Source organism: Apteryx mantelli, chromosome 1 (genome assembly GCF_036417845.1).
Source record: "Apteryx mantelli isolate bAptMan1 chromosome 1, bAptMan1.hap1, whole genome shotgun sequence".
NCBI lineage: Eukaryota > Metazoa > Chordata > Aves > Apterygiformes > Apterygidae > Apteryx > Apteryx mantelli.
The window spans coordinates 71765815-71784871 of NC_089978.1; the positions used below are offsets into that span (position 1 = coordinate 71765815).

General features: G+C 39.5%; 1 protein-coding gene across 5 annotated transcripts; it reads left to right on the plus strand.

The window, feature by feature from the left end:
* The first annotated feature begins 638 nt into the window (after positions 1-638).
* Positions 639-18532, plus strand: LOC106494010 (interleukin-1 receptor type 1-like). 5 transcript variants are annotated; one of them, XM_067294800.1, is made up of 11 exons: positions 639-690; positions 5837-5903; positions 8340-8589; positions 9060-9246; positions 10061-10223; positions 12229-12294; positions 12925-13045; positions 15269-15417; positions 15710-15853; positions 17268-17429; positions 17900-18532. In XM_067294800.1, exons 2-11 carry the CDS (start codon positions 5843-5845, stop codon positions 18280-18282), a joined length of 1686 nt encoding a protein of 561 aa, XP_067150901.1. In that variant the 5' UTR covers positions 639-690; positions 5837-5842; the 3' UTR covers positions 18283-18532. The 5 variants fall into 5 exon arrangements, with proteins under 5 accessions (XP_067150901.1, XP_067150908.1, XP_067150914.1 ...); XM_067294807.1 differs by having other exon boundaries at positions 17307-17429; XM_067294803.1 differs by lacking the exon at positions 639-690 and adding an exon at positions 1614-1632.
* Positions 18533-19057: the final 525 nt, after the last annotated feature.

Here is a 19057-nt window from a genome sequence, read left to right on the forward strand (position 1 = left end):
TCTAATTAGCTGTGTTAGAGCCCTCCCCGTGCAAATTATAAACAGATCAGGCCACCTTAGAGCTTTATGAGATGACATATTTCTGATGTTGGATTTTGGCGCTGCCCCGTGTCACCACCTGAGCTTTCCAACAGAAAGCGGCGCCTCAAAAATTGTTACCTTGCGCCTCTCTACTGTAAAGAAAAGTCGATTAAAAACGTGAAGGAAGAATGACGATTTATTTAATTCCACAGTATTTTTTTTCTAAAGTAACGCTCTAACACAAACCAAATGGAACGGGGGTGGGGAGCGGCTTTTGCCCAAATTCCTTATTTTTCGCAGCCAGACTTTAATCGACGCCGCCTGTGCAAACCAGGACAACATCCCGCCTGAGACGATCGCAGCCGCTCTGCGCCCTCGCACCTGAAGGCCCCCTCGGTCCCTTCCCTGGCGCCGCCTCCGTCCCGCTCAGCCCCTGGCGGCAGGTGCCCGCGGCGGCCGGACACCTGCCCGCCCCCCGCCGGGCCGGGAGGAGCCCGCAGCCCGCCCCGGCGCCGCCGAGGCGGGCGGGGGATTCGGCGGGGCAGGCGCGGCCTGCGCGGCGGGGAGCGGCCGGGGCGCAGCCTCCCCTCGGGGGCAGGACCGTGGGGGAGCGGGGCCCCTCCCGCTTCCCTTCGCCCCCGCCCGGCCGGGACCAGTGCCGGGCGGCAGGTAGGCAGCGGGGGTTTCCCCTCGCGGCGAGCCCGGCTTGCCGGCTGGCTGCGAGGGGGAGCGGGCGGGCGGGGTGCCGCGCCGCGCGGGGGCCTCCCCGCGGAGGGGTAACGGCCATGGCGGCGCGGCCGGGGGGGACGCTGTCGCCGCGCGCCCCCGCAGGGCGGCGGCCGCCTGCGCGGGCCGGGAGCTGCGGGGCGTCGGCCCCCTGCCCCCCCCCGCCAGGTACGCGGCGTCGCTTCGCAGCCGCGGGAAACGTTAAACGGCTGCCGGGCCCTGGCGGGGCAACGCCGCCCCCCCCGCCAGGTACGCGGCGTCGCTTCGCAGCCGCGGGAAACGTTAAACGGCTGCCGGGCCCTGGCGGGGCAACGCCGCCCGCCATCCCGGAGCAGCCGGCGGGGATGAGAACTTAAATGCTCGCAAAGAAATAAAAATCAAGGCACACGTGTCGCGGGGACCATTTTTGTCAGTCATGTAGCGAGTCAGCCGCAGCCGATTTGGGTCAGTCGAGCTTTCCCCCTGCTGAGATGGGTAGAGATGGGCTAATGATCCTAATTTTGTTTGGATGTCCTGTTTTAGGAGGGCACAGGGTGGGAAAAGGGCGTCAGCCCGGAGTGTTGTCTCTTGGGTAAACTGAGAGCTGAAAACAACTTGCATGTTTGAATGGAGTGTTTTTTAAAAGGTCACCATTTTCCTTGGCAACTAATACGTGTTTTGGTGTGACTCAGTTTCTGAGAGAATTTATGCAAGTACTTTTTTTATGGATTTAAATTTTGACTCCTGGCTCTCACGAACTTTCCAAGAACATAACCGCTTTTGGCCTGTGTCGCAGGGCTATGAATTTAGTTAACGCTTGTAGGTATGGTACTGGGAACTCAGTTACACTGTTCCTGTGCCGTTGAGAAGTTATAGTCGCGTTCAAGTGAATGTTTCAAGGAATGGGTAAGAACTTAAAATGAAGGATTTTGAAAAATGTTTTGTGCCTGTATCTGATAAGGAATGTCCGTGATTCACAGAAAAATAGCTAAAGATAGATCAATAGTGTGAGTCTTAGTTCCATAATTACATCTGAATGGGTGAGTTAACCCAGCTCTTCAGTGCCAGTTAAATACATATAAACGTTTAAGGAATGTATATATTCATTACAAACATTTTTCCTGTATCAGAAGTGAGAGCCTTGATTAAATTCTCATGATGGATCATAGTGTACCTTACAGTTAATAGAAGTGTTTAAGGTAACATATATTTTTTTCCTGATTCAAAATATTTATGGGCTGATTTAAAAGGAATAGTGTCATACTCTCATTTTCAGTGTTCTTTTCAATTTTGAGAACAGGGCTTGTTCATGTTTTAATCAATCCGTGTGTTTGATCATGAGACATTCAAAGAAAAGTGCCATAAGTATGTAGAAATTACTGAAAGCCACGATTCTTTAAAGTTCTGATGAGACTGGTATTTTTTTATTGAGTAGATCTACTTTAAAAGGATTAAAGAGCAGAGGAAAAGGTGGCAGTATCAATTCAATCACAGTTTTTGACGTAAATTACATTTTACTATGTGCTATCATGGATCCTGTAATTCAGGTGGCTGCATCAGTGAAGACCTTCTCTTTCAGATACTTAAGTTTTTTTTTTTTTTTTTTAATTGATGAGAATATTTCTTTTCACATTGAAACTTTATGGACATGGACTCAGGTACAAAGAATTTTTTTTGCCCCTCTGGAAAATTTGAGTAAAGATAACTTCAGATAAATTTTGCTGTCCTGAGTGGTAAAGCTATACAGGTCGATTGCAGGCTTAAGAGGTGGACAAAATGGCTAAGAAAAGGGAGGAATTTAGCTGTTTATCGTGGTGGAATGGAAACACATTTACACTTGACTGTGCAGTCACAGCTTTATTATCTTCATCATGAATTATGTGATCACATCCACAGTGCAGAGCCTAGTTTTGCTGCAGGGTGTACCTTCCACATAAAAGAAAGCTTTTTCTTCATAAAAGGTCAGAGGCAGGAGGAGTCTCCTCAGAGCAGTTCATGCATATATGGCTTTGCATGGGGCTATATGTTTGCAGCTCTTCCATGTTGGCAAGAGGGCAAGCAAAAGACTTAAATAGTTAAAACATTGGATTTCTAGAGAAGCGAGATTCTGGAAGACTGTTTTATCATAACATGGCAAGATACTGCTCTTCCATTTCTTCTGGATCTACAGTTAGGGGCCAAAAAATTGCTTGAGAAAGCACATGTGAGACGGAACAGTAGAATAAGATAATACTATAATGAAAGAGCTTAAAAAAAAAAAATCAGAGAAGTTATAAAGAAAAGACCTGATCAAAATAGGAGTCCCCTCAGTCCCATTTTCCCTTTTACTTTTTGTCATCAGAATATTTTCATCTTGCTTAAAACTGAAATCTAGAGACTTTGTGTTCTCCGCATTTAGTGAAGAAAGTTGGGGCTTTCGTGCAAACACACGTAACCCCCCCCCCCACACACACACACACAGTGATTAAAGGCTTGGTATATTTCTCTATGCTCAGCATTTTTGCAGGGACTCATTCCTTTGTACAGCTAAGCAAGAAAAGACCTGCTTGGTAATTAGAACGGAAATTTGCAATGAGGGAGGACGGAAGAGGAGGGGAAGAAGGAAGCAAGCAGGCGTTACAAGAAGCAGTGCTGATGACTCAATGTATGGCACACTCTGAGTCAGTTTGATGAAGTAAGACACCGCAGCCAGAAGTGCCATCTTTGCCTGTGGTATATTGGTGATCAGCTAAAGATTCTTCACAACAGGATAGGGTCCTCCTGTTCATTTTTCAGTTTAAGGAATTGCATTTTTCTTTTCATAGTCCTGTATAAACTGTGGTAGGCTAAAGATAAAGCAGTAAGGCAGGTATACAACTAATAATAGATCCTTCTTCAAACACATTAGGGATAAGAAGCCTACCAAAGAATCCTGAAGGCCAATAGATGATTGAGGTATAAAGAAAGCATAGTTTATCTTCCCATAGCCCATAAGGAGACTTGTGGGAACATAAGAACATAGCAGGGGAAAAAAAAAAAAGAAAAAAAATTTTTTGCATTTGTGTTCATCTTGGAGGTCAGTGAATTCCAGTGCCAGAATGTTTCCTTATGGAAATTTTCCATGGGATGATCTGTCTCAAATGGAAATGTCATTAACAGACAATTATAGAACAAATGATCGCTAACAAATCACCAGGACTGCTTGATACTCAGTCTCATGTTCTAAAGGAGCTCAAGACTGAAATAGCTGAACTAGTAGCAAAGGCGTAAATGTCTCACTCAGAGCAGCTTTGGGACCAAAGGATCAGAAGGTAATAAATGGGAAGCCCGCTTTTTTTTTTTTTTTTTCCTTTCTTTTTTCTCCTCCCCCCACCACAATGATCTGAAGAGAACCAGGAAAGTGCAGACCAGTGATCCTGGTATCTGCAGCAGGCTGACAGGTAGAAACTGATTTAAAGAATGGAAATAGCAGAAGTGTGGATAAATTATATATGGAAGGAGTCAACAGTGACTTTTATAAGTGGAAGGTGTGTGTGAACACATTGGTTAAGGGAGAGATGGTGCCTTAACACCCAAAAGGTGTTCAGCAGGGGCTTTCAGGGAAATCAGACTGCTGTGAGATATTTAGTCTTACATTAGACTATGAGAGATTTAGTCTTACATGTATAGATAAGTAGCTAAAAGCTAAATGCTCAGTTTTTGATGTGGATGAAGATCACTAGGAAGATTCCCAAAGGAATCTCTTCTGCTCAGCGTATTTCTAATGATATGGAAAGGGGGCGTGTGTGACTGTTGCAGTGGCAGAATTTGCCGGTGGTGCTAAGTTATTCAGAATAGAACATAGAGGTGTTACAAGGAGTGGCAGAAGGATCTCATGACAGTGAATGACTGGGTAATGACTGCAGAAGAAATCTGATGCAAATAAATGTAAAGAAATTTTAAAATGAGAGCGTATGGGCAAAATCCTGGCTTCATGTGCACAGTGACTGACTGGATTTACCCAATTTTTGACACTCAGTGATAAGATCTTGGGGTTTTACTACACAGGCCCATGAAAGATCAGCTCACTAACCAGTAGTGCTCCAAGAGAAAATAGAATTTTAGAAATTTTTATAAAATTATTAGAAAATAAGCCAGAGAACATCATTTTTCCAATTTATAAATCTGTAGTGCACTTACATTTTGATCACTGTGTGCAAGCTCTGGTCTTCCCTCCCCACCTCAGAAAGTTGTAGTGTAACTGGAGAAGGTGCAGAAGAGGGTGGCAAAGATGTTCACAAATATGAAATCAGGTTCCATGGACAGGACAGCTAAAGAGTCTAAGACTCTGCATCTTGGAAAAGCAAAAACTGAGGAGGAATGTGCTGGAGACCTATAAAAATCTTGAGTACTAGACAAGATAAAGAGGAAGTGTTAGTTCGTTTTCTTTCCCAGTATAATTATTAGGGGCTGTCAAGTAAAACTAGCAGGTAGCAGGCTCAAAACAAGCCAAAGACAATTACTTTATTTTCTGTGTCAGCATTTAAACTTTGGATCTCTTTGCTATAGGATGTTTCCATAGATTCAAAGAGTGTTGGATGAATTTGTGGGAAAGAATCTGCTGGGGTCTATCAAATATGAGAGACTAATTCTGACATAGAAAGACCTTAAATCATAAATTGGTGGAGTCCGGGGGGGGACATTCCCATTCTGGGGGAATGTCACTATATTCTTGCTCTCTTCCACTTTTTTTCCCAAGTCATCTGCTATTGGCCACATTTTGAGACAGGAAGTTGGTTTAGAGGGACCTCTGATCTCTCTGGTGTAAATGTTCTTACGTATAGTCCTACTTTGTGTTCAAAAGTTAGTCTTCACTTTCCTTCATATAAAAAAACAAGTGTTTTGTAGTGGGATTGCCACATAACTATTTCTTTTTAATCCTGGAGACAGTTGTATTTTCCCAGGAGGTAGATAGTTCCTTTTAATAGGCTACAAACACGTAAAGTGTGTTGAAAGCTTTCTGTAAGAAACATATGGTTGTCACAAAGACACTGGATTGCTAACAGAAACTGTGTAATGCAAAGCTGACTTTCAATTGTGAAAGTTTTTACTGGAAACCAATGATTGAATTTTTTTTTTCCCTTTTCTGCAGGGAAACATGATAGCAAAAACATTTTCATGCAATATCATAACAGCATTTCTGTCTTTAATCATAGCAGGTAAGTTTATTGGTGGCTATGGAAGATCTTGTTTTGAAGCTTAATTTTTTGCACAAGTAATACTACATTTTTTGTGAAAATCAGTGTAAAAGTCACTTGCATGTGCATGCCAGTGAGGTTTTTTTTTTTAACAGTCTTAAAAGCAGGAACGTATGAAACATGTAATTTGGAGTATTTTGTGTTCTGATTATCTTACAAACTGATTTGTAATTTTAACTTTACAGAATTTATCCTTATGATTTTTTCATATGAGAAAATTCACTGATTTGATTATTAACATTGCAAGCTACTTTATCGAGATTTTTGTAAAATTACTAGGCAACTCAGTTGCAACTGTTTGTTTCTGCCCTTCAGCTGTCAACCAACAATTCTGGTAGTTCACATGTTTAAAACATTTCAAATGGTCTGAATGAGATGCTGTCATAATCTTGTCATTCTACCTAGAGTTTTGCAACTGTACCAGACTGTTAAAAGCAAAACTCCATGAATTTCCATTCCCTAGTTTTCTAGCGAGACATTCTGTTGGAGATATATATTTTTTGCCTGTGAATGGGCACGCTCCAAGGCTCACTGACCTGTTGAATAGTCTGTTTTTTGGAAACAGAGCAGCCATACAGAAAGATATTTACATTATTTGGCTGCCCAAATAACAGTAGACAGTTCCCTTGTCTGCTTAGTTATGCATGTGTCTTATAATTCTTGCCTGCTCCATGAGGATAATGGAGGGCATGGGTGGGCAGGGAGGGATTTCAAATAAACTGAGACAAGAAGTGCATAAAACATGCTGTTTTAGAGCATTGGGATGTAGCAGCAGCAAAGAGCTGTATCAGTTCCTGTGGCCACAGAAGATAAGTATTGGTCTTTGTTTCATAACTGTCAAAGTTATGAGGCAATCAGCACTGACATCTGAACAGTTCAGTGTTTTGATAAGTAATTTGGAGGTTTATAGTGAGGTGATGAGATCTGTGGATAATATAAAGTTATCCCTGGTGGTCAGAACTAACACTGACTATGAAGGGGATTTCTGGGTATTGAATGATTTGGTGGTATAGTGTCAATGAGTAAAAATGGATGTGGAGGGGCATGAAAGGAAAATACACATACAGCACAAACATGCATACTTTATTTAAGTAGTGTGATCATTAAGTTACAGCCACTTGTGAAAAATGCTGTTTTGTCATGTCTGGATGCTCTCTGGAAGCATTAGCTCTGTCCTTGGTGAGCAAAAAGGCAAACGGGAATTAGTAGTACTGAGAGTAGAAAATAGAAAGCTTCATGGTGAATGTGCATCTTGGGCTCTGCAATTCTGGTCAGTCAATTTCAGAAAAACTATGTTAGAAAAGGTAAAGAGATAGGTGACAGTCTTGGCTGATATGGGATAGCTTCCATATGAGAAGTTATTAAATGAATGAGGGCTGGGGTAAAGAAAAGAGGTGGCTGAGGCAAGATCTGATGGTGGTCTATAAAATCATGAATGTCATTGAGCAGACAGATAAGGGAAAGTTTGCCATTTCTCTTAACAAGAAATACGTAATAGCCAGAGAAATGATAAAAGGCAATGAATAGCTTTTTCATGCAGAATGTGAGAGGGAAGGAAGGCAGCAACAGCAAAGCATTACTCTTACTTGCCCTGTCTTCTTTCTTGTGCATCTGCCACTGATTATTATCAGAGACAGAATTTTGGGCTAGACACACATGTGTATGACTCTGTGCGGCTGTTCTTATAGTTTAATGAAAGGAGGAATTTTAGATAAATAGAATACTGACTCTGGAATGTGATCATGGTATCCAGAGTTGGTGCTCATGGTGTTGCTAACTCTTCCTGTATGAAGCTCCTTGGGTCCAGTGTGAAGAAAATGAGCTCACTGGTAAGTGCTGGTAATAATTCCACTCTAAACGCTCACAAAACAAGGGTTAGTTGGGATTTTCTTATCAACCTTAATATTTGTGCAACTACAACTTCAGTGTCCTCTTTGAACATTTTGGCATTGAAGGAATAGTGTGTCTTGAAGACGTGTCTTGACTACAGTTAAGAAGAAAAGTTCACAAATAAAGGCACTCGGAGTGAAATTTGTGTGTGCATATGTGTATTTGTGTGCATGCAGAGGAAACAGACTGGAGAAATACAAATACTCTAATAATTTGCATCTGAACTAAGATGTACAAATGACAGTCTGCTGCAAAAAAAGAGATTCTGCTGCAGTGCAGAGTTTACATTCAAAAAACAGCATTTCATTCCAGTGATGTAACTATACATGTAACTGAGTGATACTGTCAAGTCTTAAGACAAGGAAATGTAATTGTTTTTTTTAGTAGCTGATTTAGGAATAAAGGTGGAAACTCCAAGGAACTTTGTAAACGTAGTCAAGGAATGAGTTAAATATATTCTTTCACAGTGTTTGAGGTTTTCTTTAATGTTTATCTGTTTTCCTTTAGAGAAATGTGAAGCCTATGATGTGGTGTTTATGCAAAGTCTTGTGCCTGCTGGGCAGCCTCTTGCTATTAACTGTTCACTGGAAAACAGCTTGAATTTTCAAAGTGGAGACTACAATTTAACATGGTACAAAGTTGGTAACCAGACATCTGTGCCTAGAGACAAACTTTCTAGAATTCATCAGCAGAAGAGTTTAATTTGGTTTCTCCCTGCAATGTTAGAAGATTCTGGAGATTATGAATGTGTCCTAAGGTGAAGGTTTAAAAAAAAATTACATTACTACAGAAGCGAGTTGCAAAGGGAATAACTTTTAGAAAGCAAGTAGAATTTTGGGGCTAAAGGATATACTAATTAAAAGAGAGGGAATGTTCACAAAAACTGTAGGTTAGGGAATGTAGGAGTCTTGTTTTCCGTAGGTACTCTGAAGTTGCTGTAGGGAGAGGATTCTGGGGGAATAAGTGGGGGGAATGCAGAGCAGTAGACCAGTGACTGTAAAGGGAGATGAACCTTTGTAGGCTAAGGGAGCTATAAAAGAAACTTAATATTGCAGAAGCAATGATCAGAATACTTTCAACTCCCACATTTAGAATGCTTGGACAAAAGTAAATCCATTAGAGAAATGGCAGACTTCTGGTTCTCTGCTCTCCAAAAAGAGTATGATATATTTTCTAGTTGGAAAATATGGCAAGTAGCTTAATTCAGTTATGTTATATTAATTGCAGGAATTTGACAAGCTGCAGCAAAATGTATACAAAAGTAACAGTGTTTGAGAGGGTTGACGGTTTATGCTTAAATGAAAAATTTGCTGTAGAGGAGTTGATATTCACATTATCACCTGGAAGGATTGTGTGTCCACACTTGGATTATTTCAGGGATGAGAAGAATACACTGCCTGTTCGTTGGTATAAGGTGAGAATGATGCATTTTGTACTGTCATAACTCTCTGATACGTAAAATACAAATCATTGATGTTCATGAATTGTAGTAGAAAAACTATGGATTTATTTTAAATGCAAGAAGAATGTTTTTAAAACAAATTGGAGGGGGGAACAAATTAAGACTTTTTATCTTTAAAGGTATTTCCTGACTTTTGAACAATGGGGTAGAAATTCAGCTTAAATTTGGGAGATGTTGAACCATGTATCCAGCAGGTGGCATATTTTTACCTGCTAGTGAAACTATAACCGTCCTGACTCTTCTGTGTAGAAATGGATTTAACATGTCATTCCATAACCATTATGTGTTCAATATTATTCCATTAAATAAGTGCCATTTAATACTGTTCCTGCTTATTTAAAGGCTCTTTCTGTTATAAGAATGTAGTGCCTTCAGCAGCATATCTGCTTCTTGCCCTTGTAGTCTGTATACTACCCTGAGTGTTTAAGTACTTTGAAACATGAAGTCTAATTATTAAAGGATTCTTCTTTAATGAATACTTCTACAAATCCTGACTGTTGCATCTCACTTTCTCATTTCTGTCTTTAATATTGTAAGTTGTTTTTGATAGGAAATGAACTGGAGTGTCTTTGAATCAAAAATTCAGGGCCAAATTGAAATATGTTTTGCTTTTAGTCCCATTTCTCTTTCATGCTCCCCCTGCCCCCAACTTCCACAAGGCCTCCATCACTATGTTGTGGTCCCTTGAAAATTCAGATTGCCTTGAAGAGAGACAAGCCATGGAAAGAGATGATATGAATTAACAGAGTTCTCTGCACACATTTAGGATTGTCAGCTACTCGAAGGGAAAAGGTTTTCCTCCTTTAACAGGGATCTTGTCATTTTCAATGTAACTTTACATGATAAAGGAAACTATACATGCAAAACATCATATACCTACAATGGAAAACAATATAACATTTCACGAGACATCATTCTAAGTGTAGAAGGTAAGTGCCTTCACTGCTGTTTTGTTCATACCAATGACTCTCCAAAATGTTGTCTAGATTTCTAGTGACAGCTAAAAACCAAATTTGTGGATAGGAACTCTTAGAGTATTTGTACCTAAGTATGAGGGAAAGAAATGCTGGCTGAGAACTTGCATATTTTTGTTTGTTGCTGCCACTGTATTGAAGACTGGTTCCCCTGTTCTGTGCTGGAGCATGTCAGAGCTGTGCTGCTTGGGCCAGCTGCAGAAGTCCCTAAACACGGGCCCTGCCAGGCTTGGTAGGCATAGTCCTTTCTGCTGCAGCTGCACCCTCTCTATCCTGCCTGTCTTGCTTCTCTCTCTTTTGCATCATCCCCTTGCTACAAGAACAATCAAAAAACCCCAGCCAAAACTGTAGCACTGTCATGGCTTTGTATGTCCTATCTGTTTCCTTCAAACCTTTGTCTCTTCTGTTTTTGGTTTTAAGCTCTTCAGCACAAGAACTGCTGGTTTCTGGTATCTAGCTCACTAGACCCTGATTTCTGTCAGGGGGCCACCAGCACAACTGCAAAACAAAAAAATAAAAGATGGCCTAACTGTACAAACATGAACTCCTTTGCTAGCGCAGCATTATGAAATTGATACTGGATCACTGAAAAGGCTGTGTGGTATCAAGGTATGAAATGCCAGTACTATTTCTACATTCTAGCTGATGAAAGACTCAGGTCTACTTATAGACTGTATTCCCATTTAATTGTCTGTCTTTGTGTGTGTGTGTGTCTTCAGTGAGTTTGTGTATATGTGTGTGTATATATATATACATGCATATGTGCATTTACATGCACATCTTTATGTGCAAGTACATTTATATATGATATAGATAATGTATCATATGTATATGATGTGGATACGCAAAGTATGAGTAACAAGGCCAGACTAGATGAATTGATCATTCAGGTCTGTCTTCTAAAATCTGTCTCTAGAACTTCATCATTAGTGTAATGTCAACCCTCACTACTCAGTAAAACCAAATCATGTCACTCCTGTGTCATAAATGACTGAAAGCAGCTCAGCTGTTTTTAGAGCAAGTCTGCACTAAAATGGGTGATTTTGGGTGCAAACAATAGTGTGGGCACACTTTTTGGAAGGGAGAGGGAAGGGCACATCTGGAGCAATCTTATGTACTTCACTAGAGGATTCAAACAGGATGCTTATAATTTCTTTTTGATAATTTGTGCTCATGGAGGAACTTCCCTGAACTTTGAATACCTGATCAGGAAATGTTCTGAAATGTCCTACAGCTGCCTGGGTTCACTGGAAATGATATATGTGTTGAGTGAGGGATCCTCCAAGTCAGAATTCATTTAGCCATACTGAAACATTTGCAATTTAGTTGTCTAGATCTCCACCTGTTGATTAGTCTCCTTTTGTAGCCTGTTGAGAAAAATAAGCATTTCAGGGTGTGATATATCTAGTCCTGATGTAAACATCCAAAATAAGCCATTGGTGTTGTACTCCTTTATACATAGTGCTGTGGGCAGAAGTGTATGGGCTTTAACTAGAGTATAGAAATTAGATTTCTCCTTTATGATAAAAAATCAGAAATAGATGAATTGCACTCTAACAGTATTTCTCTCCAGTTTGTATCTATGGGGTGCTGGGTGACAGGCTAGCCAGACTGTAGAGAGGTGGGTAATACTGTAGATGTTTGCCCATGCCTGACCCAGCACCTGTGCACACAGTATTACATGATTTGATTTTTATCCCATGGGACAGCCAGTCCACCATCAGTGCGTAGAGATTAGTAACACTACATTTTGGAAGAGGTGGACAGACAAATATTTATCATCAGAAGTAACAAAATTATCTGAGATATGATATTTTGAGCATTGAGTGATGTCTGTTGTAAAATTGCTGACAGTCAGGTCCATATGACTGGTCTTTTTAGGTTGCTGTTGGGTTATAGAACTTAGGACAGGCCACAGCTGCCCCAGGTTTCTGAAAAGAACTTTCTTTCTTTTGGTTAGTGAGCGCACCAAAAACGCCCCCAGAAATATCTTATCCAAGAAACAACTCCATTGAAGTGGAACTTGGTAAGTAATTTTCTCTGTAACAAAATATGATTTTGTATCCTAGTGGAAAATTTATGCCCAAGTGGAGTGCCACCTTCTGCATTTTTTGACCAAAATAGGTCAGTGACCAGCTCAGTTTCTCCTATATATTGACCTCCTGAAAGAGGAGTGTTTAGGGGAAGAGAGAAAAGAGACAAGGGATGTGGCTTCCAAAATCCTAGGAAACCTGCAGGGAAATTTCCCAGATGTAAAGGAAATTACAGGGAAACCACGTGATTCTCTGTCACATCCATTGGTTTCCATTGCCGCAAGGTGCCTGCTGTATAACCCCTGGAAAAGATTCTGAGAACATATGCATCTTTGAATCTGCAGGGAAAGTGATGCCACAGAAAGGGGCATCTTTTTCCTGGATTTAGCTTCTGGTCCTGCTAGTCTCTTTTTGAACCTGCGCATCACTGAATGTATAGATCTCTGTTAGAGGGACTTTTCTGAAAGGGAGTGGGAGGAAAAAGACGTCATACACAAAGCAGCTGATGCTGTCCCATCCTTCTCCATCCTTAGCTGGTCAGTATGGGGTTCTGTGAACAGGGTTTTGTGGCCTTTAATTAGAGTATAGAAATTAACTTTTCACTTTGTAATACAATTTTATAGGCTCACAGGTTACAGTGGATTGCAATGCAACAGGTGCTGCTGCATATAGCATGTTTTGGACAGGCAACAATGTTAATATCGATGTACTTTATATGAGCAGAATTTTTGCAAAGCTCTATGAGTAAGTATATTTTCAGATTAGAAAATACTGGTTTATCAGCCAAAGTGGAACTGTCTGCTTTTGCCATGAAAGTAGTTAGCAACATTTTCTACTTGCTTAAATAGCTTTCTTTTTAAGAACTCTAATGCTTGCCTCCTCCAATTCACTTTCTGCTTTGCAATAGGATCTTGAAACATTGTGGGCACATGGACTTTGCATGGGGTTGTGCTCTTTATGGTCATTATAAAAATCCGTCTTAATTTCTGATCTGTGTTCTGTGAAGACTGAGAGTCTCGTAGTTGTAATAGTTTCTACTAAGCAAGCTCTGGCCTGGTAGAGACCGCTTTCAGTTGGCTCAGGCATGTCCTGGTACATGAAGTTCAGACTCTTTCCTGTGTTCTTCAGTTTCCTCTCACATCTGCCTCTCTAAAGGTTGTGAGAGGTGGAACCTGTGCTTTAGAGGAGAAATTGAAACTTTTGGGTTAAAGAACCTTGAGCTGGGAAAGGAAAACTGAGATCAGATGAAGAGTTAATGGAAGATTTTAATGATATTTGGACTGAAACTCAGTGGGATGAGAAGGGAGGAAAGGGAGATGGATTTCCAATGATAAGTTGGGGTCTGGGAGGAAGACCGAGGCTGGCACTGAGTAAAGCGTGAGAAGGGCAACCAGGAGACAAGATGAGGATGAAAGGCACGTTAAGTGGAGTTAGGAGGCAGGAAAATAGACCTGACTTGGAAAAGATAACTGAAATTGGGACAGAAGGTAGTATGAAAAAATTTCTTATGTACGACAGTTTGGGAACTAGAAATTGTAGGTTTTTTTTGTCAGCCCTCATTTCACAGTGGTGCTGTGAATCATGTTTATAAATTCTCAGGCACTGTATATGAGGGAGAAACTGATGAAGAAATGAGAATGATATCTTCAAAGCAATATTATAGTTGTGAGAAATAAGTAAGCCAAGGTGCTCATCATATAAAAAGAGGGAAACAAATGCTGAGTTTTGTTAGTGCTCACCAAGAGAATGCCCTATAGCAGAGTAATCATTATAATGTCATTAAAGATTGGGCCATAATGCAGAGATACACAGTCTGAATTGGTGTCATAACGATGATGTCAATTTTGAGATCTCCTGGCTCTTAAATGGTTGTCTTTGAAAGATAATACTCTCTGGATTCAGTCATTTGTATTAATGATAGTGATTCATTCATTCCTTAATGTTTTAACAATTGTAACCTTTTGCTCAGAAACTGATTTGTGTGGTCCTATATATGACCTTTATGAATGTATTTCAAACTTTTATTTTGCATTTTAAATTGTAGGTAGAATACATTTTCAGGAAAGAAGAGTGCATGGCTGAATAGACAAGTTAGATAATTTTGTATTTAAGATATACTATTAACAAGGTAGTGGTATCCCTCACTTTGCCAGTGATTAAAATGCTATTTGTTTAGTTATTTTAGAGTGACATTCATCTAGTCATACGTCATGATATGCATGACTAACTGAATGTGCAGCATAATTGGCATTTTTGTGCCCTTGGACAACATATGGAGAATAACTTGGGTCTCTTCAAAGTGCAGCCCAACCCTTAAAAAACATTTAGCTTTTTTGAGTGTGTTCTGATGCATGGGGTGAAACAGAGGTTTAGACACCATTGCTGGTAGCTGGAATCTCAAGGAGAATTGTTGTTGTGTGCTGTGGGTCAACTTTGGTGTCCTCCCTGTCTCAGAACTGCTTACCACAAGATGGGGCCCTTGTACTGAGGCCTCCTTTTATGTCATTTCACATTGCAGAATTTTTTTTCCGCCAAGCACTGGGGCTCTCCGCATACTTTTACAGGGGATGAGAAGCTAAATACAGCTGTTTTTCTCAGATTTTTTGTGAAGTTATGTCCTCCCACAAGTTTAGTTCATTTTAGAAAGTATCTTAAAAAAAACAGCAAGGTTTTGCTTAGGTTTGTACTATGTTCTCTTGCACTGTAGCCTATAAAAATCTTACATGCCTTTGGGGAAACACAGCTTCAGATAAATTTACATCATGATGTTTTCTGATGTCTATGCTAATTGTCAGTAAGAGGCCCAACTGTTGTCTGGGTTTCCTCAGACATGTAATGCGTCTGCTTATCTATTCTGAAATGTAGTAGATGTGATTAAGATAAAAATGACCATTGTCAAGCAGTTGTGGTGAAACCATGTCAGAAAAGTCAGTGGTTTTGTTGGTCTACTTGCCACTTTTTTGATAGGGAAGAAACTTCTCCTGAGGGACAGCCTGTGCTTACTGTGAAGCTAATAATATCAGAAGTGTGCGATGAAGATTATGAACAACCGTTTGTCTGTCATGCTTCAAATACCTTTGGGCAGGTTGCATCCTATATCATATTAAAACACAGAGGTAAGGAATTTTGTTATTTTTGAGGGCTGTTTCACTCGACTTCCCTAGAAGGGTTGTGATACCAAATGCTTGTATATCACGTGGATGACACAAAGATGATAATTTGCTGTATGTATGCATGTACAAGTGCATAGGGGAGGAGTCACTGTAGTAATGTATTGATAATTAATCATTATTAAAATAATAGATGGAAGTGAAAAATATACTTAATTTTTGTTACATTTGTTTGAAAGATCAAATTTGGACAAATTTGACATTTTCTTTTTAATTTTATTTTTATGTTTTTGTGCAGTTCTTGATTTACGGAGATGGCTGATTGGAAGCCTTATCTCTTTGTTGCTTATAACAGTTATTACTTTAATAATCTACAAGATTTTCAAGATTGACTTTATACTTTGGTATCGTAATTCAGCTTGTGCTTTTGTAAGTAAGGAAGGTATGTAAGTATGGCAAGGTATGCCACTGTAACCAGTCCGTCGTTTTTTTTTGATTACCATTGCTTGTCAAAAATAATGTGATTATTTAATAGAATGTATTTGAAATTTTCTAGAGAAATTTTCAGATAAGCACTGAAAGATTTTTGTTTTTTTTCTAGTCAAATATATGAAATACATATCGTAGTTCAGATAGTAAACACTGCACAGTATCCATAGCAGTCATGGTGAGGATAGGTCAAAAAGAAATTAGCATAATGCTCTTTTCTGTGAAGTAGTTCCTTTGCATGTAGATTTATGGTCACTCTGATGGTGATCAATAGGTGTCAGCAGAGCTACATACTGTAGACTAGCTGGTAATAAATTTGCATTAAGTATTTTTATTGAAAATGAGGCTCTCATTTTCTCAGAGATGAGATTATTTTTTTTTCTGTAACTTCTCTCTTTTACCCATCACCCATTATCCTCATTTACCCTTCTAATTCTTGCAAGCTATGAGAGTTACATGCCAAAGAGAAAACATGCTACTAATTCTCCATTTTGTGATTTCTATTTTGTGGTTTTATTGCTGTGGTGTAGACAATACATTGGACAGGTGTGGAAAAAATGGGAATAAGTGCAACATTATGGTATCATTATATGAGTGCTGTGGCAGCACCTCAGACCTAGACTTTCTGAAGTTCCCTAGAGCTTGAAAGAAGTTGGATTACTTGCATAGAGATAGCTAACATTTATTCATGGCTGTTTGAAATGTTTTCACAAAAAAATAATTTCAACTTGAAGTAGATTTTTTTTTTCAGTTAAAAGTTCAGTTTCCCAGAAAACATTAACAGAGTTCTAATGAAAAAATCAATGATACTGTGTTTTGTAACTTGTTCAGCTAAAATTAACTTGTTGAGTTAAATTTGATTTTGCTTTGGTTTCTTTGCTTCATTTCTGTTTATTATGCAATTTTAACTCTCAAAACCTCAGGCTTCTACTGAGGCCTCTTCCTCTCTCTGCCTCCCTCCCTCTACCCCACATTATTATGAAGAAGAGTTGCCATTTTCCACCTGCTCTGGATAGGCAAAAGTGGAGAGAACTGCTGTTGAAAGAGGTTTTGAAGAAAGTCCTGCAACAAGGCACACACTTTCTTAATGTCCTGGCACCTCTGGGGTTGGGGGATCTTTCCTGTAGGTCCCAGGGTCCTGCATCTAGCACGCTTGCTGGCAGATTCCTCCCCTGTGATAGGAAAAGAGGTCAGGTTCTGTGGCTGATCATCTTTTGATTTGTATAGCATTTTAGTGCCTTGCCGTTACTCTGACAGATACCTGAATCTGCCCCCCATTGCTATTTTAAACAGGCCAAAATTAAACCTTGTAATAAAGGCATGTTACTGTTTTTTATTTTCTAATAGAATATTTTTGTTTGTTTTAGATGAAAAAATATATGATGCGTATGTCTTGTATCCAAAAGGCAATGGAGGCAGCAGCTCCTATCCTCTGGAAACCTTTGTTTTTAGAATACTACCTGATGTTTTAGAACGACAGTGCGGATATAATCTCTTTATATTAGGAAGGGATGATTTACCAGGGGAAGGTATGATTTAACTAGTAGAATTAATATATTGTCTTTTAACACATTCTTCTGAGATTAGGGAAAGATTATACATACAACTAAAATCCAATTATTTTTGGAAACCAGATTTAAAGTTGTATGTGTTTATTTTTTAATGGACAGGAGAATGCTTCCTTACCAAACATTCTGCACTAATGTTATGAGGGTCGGTACTTTCTTTTTAAAGGTAAATAAATGAGAATTCAGCAGTATTAGTTACATTATTGAGGTTTTTTAAAGAACATCTGCTCCTGGGGACTGAGGAAAACAATTTTTATCAGTAATATCATGCAATGGATTTGAATTATTCATAATTCTTGGGAGGTCTTAGACTTACCAATCCTCTGAGCTAGCCACTCCTCCATATATTTGCAGTTTTAAAATTATGAAATATTTTGCATCATTTTTTAATATTTCTGTGCAGACTTTGATTGTTCTTTCATAACTTACAGCTGTGGTCAGTGTTGCTGATGAAACCCTTAAGCAAAGCAGAAGATTGATGATTATTCTGGGATCAGAAACATCTAGTTGCTGCCTGTTAGAAGACGCCTCTGAACAGCAACTAACTATGTATAATGCTCTCATCCTTGATGGGATTAAAGTAATTCTTATAGAAATGGATGAAATACAGGACTACACAAGCATGCCAGAATCAATCAGATACATTAAGCAAAAACATGGTGCTATCCAGTGGAAAGGGGACTTCTCAGAGAAATCTTGTTCCGCATATACAAGATTCTGGAAAAATGTACGCTATCAAATGCCATCCAGAAAAAATATATCTTATTCTGAAGTATATTTGTTGCCCAAAACTTTGAACAGTTCTCCAGTGTAGGGAAATTAAGATGTTCTTGGCTTAATAATACTGAGAAGGTAATTCTGAAATGTGTGTTTTCTGCACAAATTCTGTGTATTAAAGACTGGACTTTTTCTTCGAGGAGTAAAAACTACCCACCCCTCCTGCAAATTACACCTTAAAACAAAAACTCTTTACAACTTTATTTCTGTTTAGGCTGTGGATAGCAACAAAATTTGTTGTATTAGTCTCGCACAGATATGTGAAATAAATGTTGCTGATGGTGGTAGACTGTTGTCCATATAAATGTAATATCCACTATATCCATTTATTTTTTTAATGGAAACTGCAGTTGATAAATGAAAAATCTGACTGCAAAATCTGCATTTTCATAGTCATTCTGTTCCACTTCTTCTTATCCCTCTGTAACAGTCTGACTTGCTCATTATCACAAGAATCTGCCTTCTGCAAGCTTTGAGGTCCTCTCCTGAGCAACAGGCCTCATTCTTTGAAGCAGTGGGGAAATGTGTGATAAAGCAGGTATATTTAAAATTCCTCAAAGCACTAAATGTATATCAGCTGAACAGCTGGATACCAACTGTTTCAAGCAAATGAAGTAGAATCTGTGATCTTTCATACATTTATTAAATAATGCTGCGGTATCTGGTCAATGGGGTGTTTCTAAACTTTGTCTCTTGAGATGGTCAGGAAACTGAAAATATTTGAGATTTCTTGCAAACTGGAAGCTTCCCAGACTCTGCTACTCAGGAGAACAAGTGTTCTTGTTCTGTGTCTCACCTGTGCTAACTACAAA

Bases quoted from the DNA above. Each gene is read 5' to 3' on its own strand.
- LOC106494010 (XM_067294800.1), top strand. From the start codon at position 5,843: ATGATAGCAAAAACATTTTCATGCAATATCATAACAGCATTTCTGTCT. The intron at 13,046-15,268 runs GTAAGTATATTT...CTTTTTTGATAG, and splicing joins ATTTTTGCAAAGCTCTATGA to GGAAGAAACTTCTCCTGAGG. The intron at 15,854-17,267 runs GTATGTAAGTAT...TGTTTGTTTTAG, and splicing joins TGCTTTTGTAAGTAAGGAAG to ATGAAAAAATATATGATGCG.